Below are 12,531 nucleotides of genomic sequence, written 5' to 3' on the forward strand. Positions count from 1 at the left end.
ACAGAAAAGAAGCCTAAAGTGCCTGAAATAAAAAAAAATCTGTCAGTCCCTATTTAAACTAGAAACATTTCGACCAACTGAACCATTTCATGCTGAAAGAAATAATTCAAACAATAAATAATATTAAATGTAAAGCATCAATATATTTAACGCTTTTAGTCTGAAGAAATAGGTAAAAAACATTGTGCTGATTTTTTTCTAAATGATGGATTGTTTATTTATGATCTCCTAAAGTTCAGCTGTTTTCCTGCATTACCTGAGCTGACCCTACGAGATTGATGTTGATGACAGTACCCACTGTGTATGACTTTATTTACTAAATATTTTTAAAATGGCGTTCTGCATTGAGCATAGAAGACTGAGTTGTACTTTGTCTTTTACCCTCAACCAACCCAAAGTGGTGTGCATCTCATTCACATGGAGAGCAACCAAGAGCCACCCTGGCAGCTCGATTTTGGGCAAGTTGTAAATTTTTTAGATGCCCCATACAAATAAAATTACATTAAATAGAATTGTGTTCCTTAAAACAAGTAAGAAGAACGCCGATTTGGTCATTTCTATCTGAAGGACAACTGCTCCACAAAGATTTTCTTCTGCAAAAAGAACTAACCAGTTCTTGTTCAGCAGGGTGACCACAGCTGGGATCAATGAAAATCTGAAACGGTTAGTTTTGTGTTTGACTGAAGGTGAAAACTCAAATTCAGGGAACAGAAAGTGACCTGGGTGGTTTATTATTATTTTGTGTGTTGTTTCCTCGTATGTGACTTGTAACGTTTGATGGTCCCTACAACCACAGGTCTGGAAAGGTTTGTTTTTATCTTTGACTCTTAGTGCTAAAGCAGCCTTGAAACTGCGTCCTTCAACTGCAGATGGTCCTGATACACGCAGCACTACAGGCGGAGACCAGAGCCGTGCTGGTAGTCAGGATCCTTGTGTCGGAGGCTTAGAACAGACGTTTGACTAACTTTATCTGTTCAATCCAGTTTAATGGACGTCCCAAAGGCGGAATGTCCATTTCTGATGAAAGAAAGAAGAAAAGGCTCATTGCTTCAGTTTATTTTCAAACAGAAAAATTCTAAATCAGGTTCATAAAAAGTCAAACGTTCTGAGAAAAGTGACTCATCAGTCTCCACACGAGAGCAAACACAGCTGACCATCTTTCTGACAGATGTTACCTTGAGAAGTGGACTTTTATTTGGTTTGGCTTGTGTGGCCTTGTTCCCCCTCACAGCAGTCGGAGGAACAAGGCCTGCAGAGGAGCCCGCCTTTAATCCGCTCAGGTTTCCTCTTCAAGGATCTCTAAATTATTCTGCTCTGATGTTCCAAACAAAGCCATAAAAATTGGGAGGGTGGAAAGGAGGCAGCGCTTTTCTCCGAAACATCCTCCTAAAGAAGGAAACCGCTTTCGGAGGCGTCCGTGTGAGTTTCAGCAGCTTTGTGCTGCAGGAATCCTCCTGCTGCGAGGCCGAGCGTCAGCCCGAGCCAATCCAGCTGACCTTTTCCGCAGGAGAGATTCGGAACAGCGGAGGCCTTCGAGGTTAAATATTGCTGAGAGGAAAAGGTGACAGAGGGAAAAGCGCTTTAGGACCGCTCCGTCCTCGGAGGTTTCACAAAAAAATGGAAATTGGAACGATGAATTGACAACCATAAAACCATGTCAAAATGCTCTAAAAATGTAGAGAAAAACTTTCCACAGCCATGCTTGTTGAGTAAGGCTTCATGCTACATTGGTACAAAGTTGGAGTATTTAATCTCATCTTCTGCACAGAGCATTTATACAACTCCTCTGCTCTTGATAGGGAGTACTTTTAATAAGTCTCTCCAGTGCCAGCGTTTTTGTTTTTTTTGTTTTTTTAAGCAGAAAGCATCGCATTCCATCCTGAAGTAGCAGAGCCCATCCCCTTTTTTCCCACACCGCCTTGGAGCAAATAATACGTTTTTGTTTTTTCTAGTTACTTTTCTGGAGCTTACAAAAAGCAGAGCAGCTGAGGCTGAGAGGCCAGAAGGTGCTGCTGCTCTCCCACCGACAGATAACAAGACCTCATTTCACTCCTCCTGTCTCCGTTCCTTCCAAGGCAAAAAAGAAAGTCTTCCTTGCTTTGCTTTGATCGAAAGTGCGAGCGATGTCTCTGAGAGGTGATGTGTGCGTGGTGACGGGCGCCTGTGGATTCCTGGGAAAGAGGCTGGTGAGGCTGCTGCTGGAGGAAGAGGAGACGGCCGAGATCCGACTGCTGGACAAACACGTCCCACAGCAAGTTCTGCAGAGTCTGGAGGGTAACTTTCATTCATTCACACCAACACTCACTCATTCAACCTGCTGCATCACAAAGTCAACAAGCCGCAAACAGCTTTAGTCACAGTTTGCAGGTTTTTTGTGGCTCCAATTCTTTTTTCATAGAGAGTTCTCTATTGTTTTGACAGGGAATTAACAAACAAAATAAGTCTGAATTATCTATAAAATGTGACTAAAAATAGCAGTTTGTTACAGAACAAACAATAGGGGAAATATCACACAAACTGCCATAAAAATCCTCTTCTGGTAGCAAAATAAAGGCAGAGCAAACAAAAGCAGCTTTGAATCATCTTCAGATGATCAACGACTGCTTTAGAAATTCACCGGAAAGACAACCAGCCTTCTGAGGATGAGTTATGGATCCACAGCTCTCAGTCTGAACTCTCAGCTTGGAATTCCTGGATGGCAAATTTCCTGGCTAAAGAGGCATGAGAGCGTCTGGGTTATCGGCACGGCCAGCATGCACGATGAAAGCGCACTCACCCTGAAGGCAGCATGCCGTCTCCTGAACACATCGTTAATCCTCAACGGGTTCAGATTAGGAGCAACAAAACGCTGCGCTTCCAACTTTTGCATGAAAGGACTTTTCTCATCGTTGCCAGAAATGTTTTGATTTGAGGAAGACTCACATGAAGAAGAGCCGTGCACGAGCCAGCTGACATCTTTAATTACAAAGGAATGTGATCCATTTCACGTATATACGTCCAGGATTTTGACCTGTTCTTGTGGCACATTAACTGTTTCTTAATATGACATAATCCCCATAAATGATTGAAATGAGGAAAAACACTTTTGCCAACGCCACAGCGGCACATCTGCTTCCTCGTTTGTGATCAAATTGTGAACTTTTCCCATGATTCCCTGTGTCAGACTGCAGGGGCGGGACGAAACTCAGCGCCTTTGAAGGAGACATCAGAGACTCGGACTTTGTGAGGAAAGCCTGTCGAGGTGCAACAAACGTCTTCCACACCGCCTCCATGATTGATGTGCTGGAGTCGGTGGAGTACAGCGAGATCTACGGAGTCAACGTGAAAGGTGCAGCTGCGAGGCCACTTCCTGTCTTCACAGCACGCCGCTTCACACAAACATAAAGTAAAGACACATATATCTAAACAGTGTTATAGTAATAATTAGGCCCCACAACATATCGCCAATTTATCGTTATCGCGAAATCAAGCTGTGTAATACGCATATCGCAAAAGACTGCAAAAACTAGCAATAAATGGTTACTTTAAATGTGCTAAAACAATCTTATGGCAGCTTGAAGTATTTAAAGAATAAAATAAATCCATTTATGCATTTGACCAATCGGATGGAGCCCTTTTATGTAAGATTTTCGCTTCCTTTAATAGAACATATTGAATATATAACATATAATATCGCGAGTTTTCTTCATATCCTGAAGCCCTAGTAATAATAATAATATACCAATATTATGACAAAAAACAATATGTATAAAAAATAATTTTAAAAGATTCAAAAGAGTTTTCGTTTATGTTAGTTACTCAAGAAATCCTGAAGCAAGCTGCTGTTCCAGAGTGAAGAGTATCAGACTACTTCGCCCTTGTGCTATCTTGTGGGGTCCAGATGACCCCACTCCCAAAGTTAGGAGTAGCATGTTGAAACTACCCTGACTTTAAGCCTGAACTCTGGCTGAAATCCGCCTGAACTTGCTTACTCTGGGTATGTCGGTTCCAAAAGACCGGATATGAGTTGGCGTAATTACGCTCCACTTGGTAACCCTGGGTTAATGCACGTGCACGGCAGGTACATAAAGACATTCTCAATGGATCGCCGATTTCCGGAGTCACCATGGAAACGCGTGGAGAAAAAAAGAGAGCGCTATACTTCAGTGAGACGGAGTCTGAGGTTTTAATGACGGCGTATGAAGATTATACGTCCATCAAAAAAGTAACACGGCTGCATCATCAGACAAAAAAAAGTTTCTGCTTGAAGAAAAAAAACGGACAAAGTAAACGCACGAATTTCTATTTTTCTATTCTATTTTCATTTTGACGCATATATATATATAAATTATCCAACTTAAATGAATTACTTCCATTGGTAACAAGTAATTGGGTTAAATTTATTCAACCTATTTTCTTACGTCTATCCAACTCAATATTTTTTTACAACTCAAATGTACCTATTTATCTAACTAAATGTAATATTACTCCAATTCAATTAAATGTTTTTCCATCTTTATTTATTGTACTTCTTGAACTTTCATTTGTCTAAGTTTGAGCCTGTAGATATTCTAATTTTTAAAACAATAAAATGAATGAAAGAATATGGCATGAAAAATGATAACATACCATTTCTCTGAATTTGACACTAGAGGTAGGATCTTAAGCCCGAGCCCGAGTCAGAATCCGACCCTAAATTCGGGTCGGATTCTGACTCGGGCTTAAGATCACTAAATGACAATCATTACGTCCGGGTCGGGTCGGGCCGGGCTTCTCTCTCGCTGACTTTTTTAATAAATATATTGTAATGGCTGCAAAGAAGTTCCTTAGGCGGGCGGTTGTCAAACAGCTCTTTATTAATCCTGTATGTCAGAACGGTTACCGCACGAACCGAAAGGCACAGCCAGCTTCTTACTCAGAGGGAGAACGTTCACCGAACGCACACACACACACACACACACACACACACAGGTAGACCCCGCCCCCTCCCACCAGTCACCAGCCCACCGTTGATTGACATACACTGCGGTCCAGCAACTGGCAGAAAGAGGGGGGCGCCGCTCTGTCCAAACTCTGGGTCGTTACACTATGTTTATAAAAATGTAGTCTAAAACGATGCGTGGATACTAAACTAAGGAATACTTGATATAAATAAACAATTTGGCTAAAACAGAGAAGGCGCTGTAAGCTCATTCATTGCTGTAGAACTACTACTAAACAAGCGCAGACGCAGAGCCAGGGCACGCGCTGTGCACGTGTGGTGAATGTCATCTTCCCTCCGCAAGCCCGCATCTATTTTGTTTAGGTATCCCTGATATGGAGCAGCAAGAAGTCAAGGATAAACTTAAGACGGGGGAACTGAAAAGGCAAACACGCACCGCCACAGCTGCAGTATTTCTCCGCGTAATGAAGCGAGTGTGCATCAAGATCTCTCTTTCACTCTCTTTGTCTGGCCTCTTATTCTGTGTTCCAGCGTTATTTTGTTGTGCAAATGCATTTATCATGATCATTAAAATATGTAGATTATTTTAACCTTAAGAAATGTTACTATGGGATAAATTGAAATTTCAAGTTTGCTTCCAGCTCAGGCCTGCAAATCAAGTTAATTAGTCGGGTTCTGGCCGTGTTCAGCTTTAATGCCCGCGGGCCTGTGTCAGGACAGGCTGGATTTTTTTAGGCCCAATCTTACCTCTATTTGACACTATGATATTCCTCCGTAGGGGTGGTACATAAACTCAACATCATCTCCCTCCCTCTCACTCATGGTGCAGAAAGAATTAAACATCACAGGACAAATAACTAGCACAATAAAAAATAACACAGTAAAACAGCTTAACAACTAAACACATTTGGTCAAAAACCCACACTTAAACCCAAATCCGTCCAGACAGGCAAAGGGAATGATATCCCACAATTCCTCGCGGTGCCAATCAAACAGCAGCACCAAAGTTACACCTACTTAGTTGAATTAATTTAAATGAAAGTAAAATAACTGTCTGATAACTACGTGTCATTTTTAAGCTGACTTAACTAAAAAATGATTTATCTTAACTTAAGGAAATAATTAAGTTAGATCAAAGTAAAAAGTTTATTTTTCCAACATCCATATGTGGTCTTATCATGGTGGAAAAATTATTATTATAATATATAAAATTGATTATATAGAAAAGTATTATCTGAGCTTTTTCATCCACTAAATCATCTTCAAATGGACATGCCATGCTGCTTCCCCTCTCTGAAAACAAACTAACCTTCAACTAAACCTGCTCCAGACCAGGTTATGTTCAGAGCATGAGTTGCTATGGCAACTTGACCTACCCTGAAACATACCTCCATTTCTGGAACAGAAAGCGGTAGTTGTACACTACTTTAGCTTCAAACTTACCGTGGGAGCTAGCATGACCTGCTTTCTGGAAACCCCCCCTGCTGTTGTGTTTTAACCCAATTGTTTGGACAGGCCTGGCACCAGAACCGGCAGATCTTGTTGGGATAATTGGTCCACCGAAACGTTTTCGCCTTCTGCTTTGGTTTAGCTGAAGTGTGAACAACAGTCGGGGACAATGGTGGGGAATTAAACATAATGTCCTAATCTAGGTTGGTGTGCAGAAGCAGCACTGATGATCACCTCTTTTATTGGCTGCACTCTCACTTTCTTTTTTATGAACAGCAGGTTTTCCAGATGAGGCTTTGTGACTGAGACATGAATCTGTGGCTGAACTCAACGCTAGCACCAAAAGAGGAAAATCACAGTTTGATCCTTTTTCTCATGCTTTTATTGTAAATTTAAAAAAACAAATGCTGTGACCTGCACACTAAAAATAACCCAATTGGGATTTTTTTTTTTATATAGGGACCAACGTTATGCTAGGTTATTTAACTCTGGAAAAAAAGAAAAGAAAAAAAGAAAACTCAGGAAAAAAACACATACATTTAGTTCAATTGAAACCACTGTAACCCAAAAGTGAGTGGTGCTCCAAAATATAACTTAATATACCCCAACATGTATAACCAGAGAATTGGGTTGAAAAAGTAACAAAAGTGTTTTATTATGAGTGTCTTAAATGTTCATGTGCTCGTGGATTTGGACACCATCAGCCGTTGTTGGTTTGTGCAGAGTAATTTATTAACCGAGCCCAAATAAAATAACAGTATCTTGTAGTAAGGATTTCATTATTTATGCAGTTACAACTGACCGAGTTCATGCTCAGACCTTTGCTTCAGTTAGTTTAAAAAACACTACGTGAATATTGTTTCTTTCTTCTTTTACGATGCAAACTCTTGAGGAATTTTCAACGTCTCTTCCGTGTCCCCTTATTGGTAAATTGGCTGAGATTAATTTTAATAAAAACTTTGAATTGTTTGGGAAAATTTAAGAAGAGGGTCAGAGCATGCACTTTTTTTTCCTAAGTTAATGATAAACATGAAGCATGCTCCAAAAACGGTATAGACTTATTCATTTAAAATGTTAAAAGCAGACAAACAAACAACGCCTCTTTTTAGCCTATCATGTGATAGTTGTCTTGTTTTCAGGGTTAAACAAGATCCTGAAGGTCTAACTTCTGTCTGTCCCTGTTCTGCAGGAACGCAGCTGCTTCTGGAGGCGTGCCTCCACGAGAACGTCATGTCTTTCATTTACACCAGCACTATTGAGGTGGTGGGACCAAACCCCAGAGGAGACCCCATGGTCAACGGCACTGAGGACACAGTTTATGACAGCCGTCTCACGTTAAGCTACAGCAAGACCAAAAAGGAGGCCGAAGACAGAACCCTGCAGGCCAACGGTCAGCTGCTCCAAAACGGAGGCCGACTGGCCACATGCTCCCTGAGGCCCGCGTACATCTTCGGAGAAGGCTGTCGCTTCCTGCTTGGTCACATGACTGACGGGATTCGAAAGGGGAACGTCCTGAATCGTCTTTCTGCACGAGAGGCCCTGGTCAACCCCGTCTATGTGGGAAACGTGGCCTTTGCTCACCTGCAGGCAGCGCGAAGCTTAAAAGAACCCCAGAAAAGAGACACAGTTGGAGGAAAGTTTTACTTCATCACCGATGACACGCCCCATTTAAGCTATGCTGACTTTAACTATTGCATGATGTCTCCTTTGGGCTTCAGCGTCCAAGACAAGCTCCAGATGCCTCTGCGCATCTTCTACATAGTCATCTTCTTTCTGGAGGCGCTGTGCATGCTGCTGCGGCCGTTCATACGCATTGTTCCGCCGATGAATCGGCAGCTCCTCACGCTGCTGAACACGACGTTCACCTTTTCCTACCAGAAAGCCAAAAGGGATCTGGGTTATTTCCCCAAATACAGCTGGGAAGAGGCGCGCAGACGCACTCTCGACTGGCTTGCCTCACAGTTGCCCCAACAGAGAGAAACTCTCCAGTCCAATTAGGGTCAAGTCACTGACAAAAAGAAGCAACGAAACCTGTCGATTCGGTAGATTTGACTCCATGCGTAACTGGTTTTAGTAAGTTGATGTCAGATTGGGGATCCCAATGGGGACGGCTTTCAAAGAGCTCTATAGAGCGGGTTCATATTACACTGACTTGGACTGTTTTGAATGCTAATAAAAGGTATGGAAACTTTATTTGTCACTTTGGTCTGGTTTATTGATTCTTATATTTAAGTATGTGAACAAAGAAAAGATCCTCACAGTTCAAAAATGTGAGATAAAACCTTAGATGTAATATTCTAAAGAGGAATCCTCAGCTTAGCGTTGGATCTGCTTCCTCGTTCTGTTCAGGACAGCAGGTCTCTGCAGGATAACACACTTACCTACAGAAGGGCAGGATAATCCCTGAAACCAGGTTTTTCTTATTTTTCTAAAAATTACTATTTTTTTTTAACAAAAAGGAAAAAAAACTAATCCAAGACTTGAGCATCAACTACCATTACAAATTCCTGGAGTTCTCTTAATCGTAGTTAAGTGGACTAAACCTTAAAAACCTGAAGATCTGCCTGACTCATAACCAGATTTCTGCTTCCAGCTGCGGTCTTTGTGAAAATGTTCTATTTTATCTTTTTTGTATAAAATAGCTGTAGGAAACAGTTAAAGGTTTTGCTTTGGTTTAGACTTTGTTTGTTCTGACCTTTATATTTTTCGCTACCTTCACACCTCCCTCAGCAACATGTGTTCAAGCGGCCACCACCAATGGATAGTCTATGTAAACGCACGTTTTGTGCTTCCGTGTTCAAAACTCTGGCCTTCACATAACCTTAACCCTTGTGCTATCTTGTGGGGTCACCTGGACCCCACAAGATAGCACAAGGGTGCTAGTTTCTACAACCATTTTCGGGCTCTCTGTGCAAAACAAGTGGCCATTGAACACGCATTGCAGGTTAAATCTGGCCCATCCTTGACCAACCAGAGGCTTGGATTTGGCAGTGATTAGTTACATTGATGTATGGATGGCGTCCTTTTGTATTTATGGGCTTGCCAGACTTTTGAAAATTGATCATGAAGGAGAAATGAATAATTGTGGGTTGCTGCGGGAATTCTATGACCAAGTTTTTCATTTATGGAAATAAAGCTGTGAAAGAGAAAAAAAGCCTGGAGAAAGACTTTCACCGCTTCAATATTTCACAACAAGCCTCTTGCAACCAGTGACGTGCGGTGAGGTTGATGGCAGGTGAGGCACCGACTCCTCTGGAGTGGGATTTACAATTGCAAGAACTGAATATTTCACCGTTCATTCAACAGCAGGTAACAGCATAGAAGGTACACACAAGAAGATATTTGTCCTATGGAGATTATTTCTTTTAGAACACTCTTCTTGTGTATAAAATTATTTATATGTACTGTAAACAAATTAAAGTAGAATAAAGAACAAATTAAAGAACAGATGTGTTCAGCAAACATTTCATTTTAAATGCTCAGTAACTACTTCTGGTATTTTTCCAACTTCAGGTTCTGGAGCTTTAATGTTATCAAATGTTTTCGGTGAAACTGATCATAAAAATCATTCTGTTAGGCCTAAAATGTAGTTTTCAAATACTTACATTTTTTTCCACTTACTCCCGTGTTATTTTTAAAAAACAAAAAATTGAAAACCATGTTTGGCCTTACTTTTTGGGTCCATGCGCCGATCCTTCTCTACAAAAAGCTCTATGATCTGTTGGAAAAGTCTTCCTTATTTTCCTTTAGTGTAATGATTCTCTTCCTGTCAATGAAGAAAGACTTCCTTAGTCTGTTCTGTTTCTACTCCACCAGTGTAGCTACAAAGCAGCTGTCAGCTCAGGTCTGCCCCCTGCTGGCAAGGCTCGTGTCACCGGCAGCGCTCTGACGGCACGTCTGGTAAAACTGGACCATACAGTCAAACGTGCGACGAAGCTCTGGAGTTTCCACTCCCTATGTGATCGCGCAACACTCAAATTTAGCGATGTTAACCTTAGAAAATGTGCAAAACCTGTCGACTCAACTGACAATAATATTTTCTTAATGTACATGTTTCTATTTTATCACAATAACAGGTGAGACCGAGCCTCACTTGCCTCATCTGACTGCACGTCACTGCTTCCAACTGTAGACGGCAGATGGTAAACACAAGTAAAAGGAAAAAGAAGAAGCCCCTCCCTGTTTTCCCTGTGTGAACACCATGAGCTGAATGCACAGTCAAGAACCTGCGTATAGCTCACTCTTGAACACAGGTGAAGGGCCCGCTTTGTCTGTAGCATTAGAGAGTTTGTCGTTGTTAAAAGAAGACTCCATCAACCCCTTATGGTCTGGTGGAGTTCTGCCATCTTCATGCCATGCGTTGTCTTTACTTTTCAGGCATCATTGAGACTAAACAATTGCTGTGTCCAAATTACCACACTCCTCATTACTTAGTGCCCTGCTTAGGGCGTTTTGTCTGAATGTCCACATCTACAATTCCAAAATCAAGTACCCTGGAAATTTTCCAGAAGTCTTTGCCTAAAACCGGTGGTGTGCATCGATGCTTTCTAGATTGGTGAGTATAGACCACAATGCAGTGCGTGTGAACGATTTGTCATTTGAAAATAATTTATGTAAATGTATATTTTACAAATCCTCCAAGTCTAAATTGTCAAGACCCTGTAGATTCCTATAAAGTCTTTGTAAAATGTTCAAATGTGGGTGATTCTGCAATTATTGAAGAATCTGTGTACCTTGCAGAAAAACAAAAAAAAAACATTTGTGATTTTTGCCAATATAACTTGATACTAAGAGGAACTTTGAAAAATTAAATGATAGAAAATGTATTATATTTGTAAAAATTTTGTTTTTCATTGGTTTTTCTATGTTTCCTTTGTCCCTGGGCTAGATTGTCGATATTAAATCTTTCCCAAAAGTGGTTATAAATGTTGATCCACTTGTTAGTTTTTTGGATTAATTCCACTAAACTATTCAATTAATTCATGTGTTTGTAAGATATGTACGTATTTCATGATTTTTTTCATTAAAAAAACTCCTATTCCTAAGAGTCATTGTCATTTCAATAACACACTACAAATGTACCTTAATAGATTTTTTTCTAAATAGTTGTAGAGTTAAGGCTGATTTCAATTGGTCCATCTGCATCATTTATGACTACCAAAGTTCTGGATGAGCAGAGAAAGCGGGACAAACAACTGAACACAGAGGTGTCAGGACTAACCACTCCTCTGGGAGCCAGTGGTGGGTAGGGGGAACGGACCGGAGACACAACAGAGACAATGTAAACTAACTGAAGGTTGTGAGTCGACTCCCCACCCAATGCAAAGGAGATGCACTGCAGACAGACCAGCGTAAATCCAGGGAAACAGTCACAGCAGTTGTCAAGTGAGAGTACATGGAAGGAGAGTGAAGTTAGCTCTATGGTAGGGAGTCAAACAAGGACAACATCAAAGTAAACATTTGCTAAACCAAGAGTAGGTTTATTGGTCGTCATTTCCAAACAGCTCACATTTCCTCTAAACGTGCAAACAATGTAAGGATTCTGGCCTTTAGTTTGGTTTCAGTTGTGTTCTTGGTTTTGGTCATGTTTTGATTTTTTTCTCTTTCAGTCACTCCAGGGGGTTATTCCAGAAGGCCCGTTTAAACTGCCCTGACTTTAACCCTGAACTCTGGCTCTGAGGGTTAGTTTAGTCTCTTTAGCTGGTTTAGTTTACAATTTACCTATTGAAATGTATGACACTATAAAATATTTATGATTGTATGTTTCCTATACAATTACCGTTATGAAGCCCATCGAGTCGACTGTTATTGTAATATTGTGCCATATAGATAAAATTGAATTGAATAAAAAAATGCTGCTCAAATTTAAATTACTGCTCTTCCTCACAACATATTCCTGTGAATGTGTTCGAGAGCAACTACAGAATTCTTCGGATTTTCCCACCAAGAGCTGCAAAAGTATTCTCCTAGCCACCTTCATCCAACAGAACCAGTCACTGATAGAAATACTCTAAACCTCAGCTGGGAGGATTACTCTGTGTGCTCTACCCAGCATTACTTAAGCTGTGGGGCTTTCTCTGGGGTATGAGGTTCAGAACATTCCTGCAGATTTACCTGAGGGGGGGGGGGGGGGTAGTTTGGATTGAATATAAAAAAACCAC

General features: G+C 41.0%; 1 protein-coding gene across 1 annotated transcript; it reads left to right on the forward strand.

The window, feature by feature from the left end:
* The first annotated feature begins 1,954 nt into the window (after window positions 1–1,954).
* Window positions 1,955–8,560, forward strand: 3bhsd (3beta-hydroxysteroid dehydrogenase). The gene is given in 3 exon segments (NM_001137565.1): window positions 1,955–2,274; window positions 3,164–3,328; window positions 7,560–8,560. Coding segments are annotated over 3 exon segments (1,125 nt in total). The 5' UTR covers window positions 1,955–2,123; the 3' UTR covers window positions 8,369–8,560.
* The last annotated feature ends 3,971 nt before the right edge of the window (window positions 8,561–12,531 follow it).

The sequence above is a fragment of the Oryzias latipes genome, chromosome 21, assembly GCF_002234675.1.
Source record: "Oryzias latipes chromosome 21, ASM223467v1".
NCBI lineage: Eukaryota > Metazoa > Chordata > Actinopteri > Beloniformes > Adrianichthyidae > Oryzias > Oryzias latipes.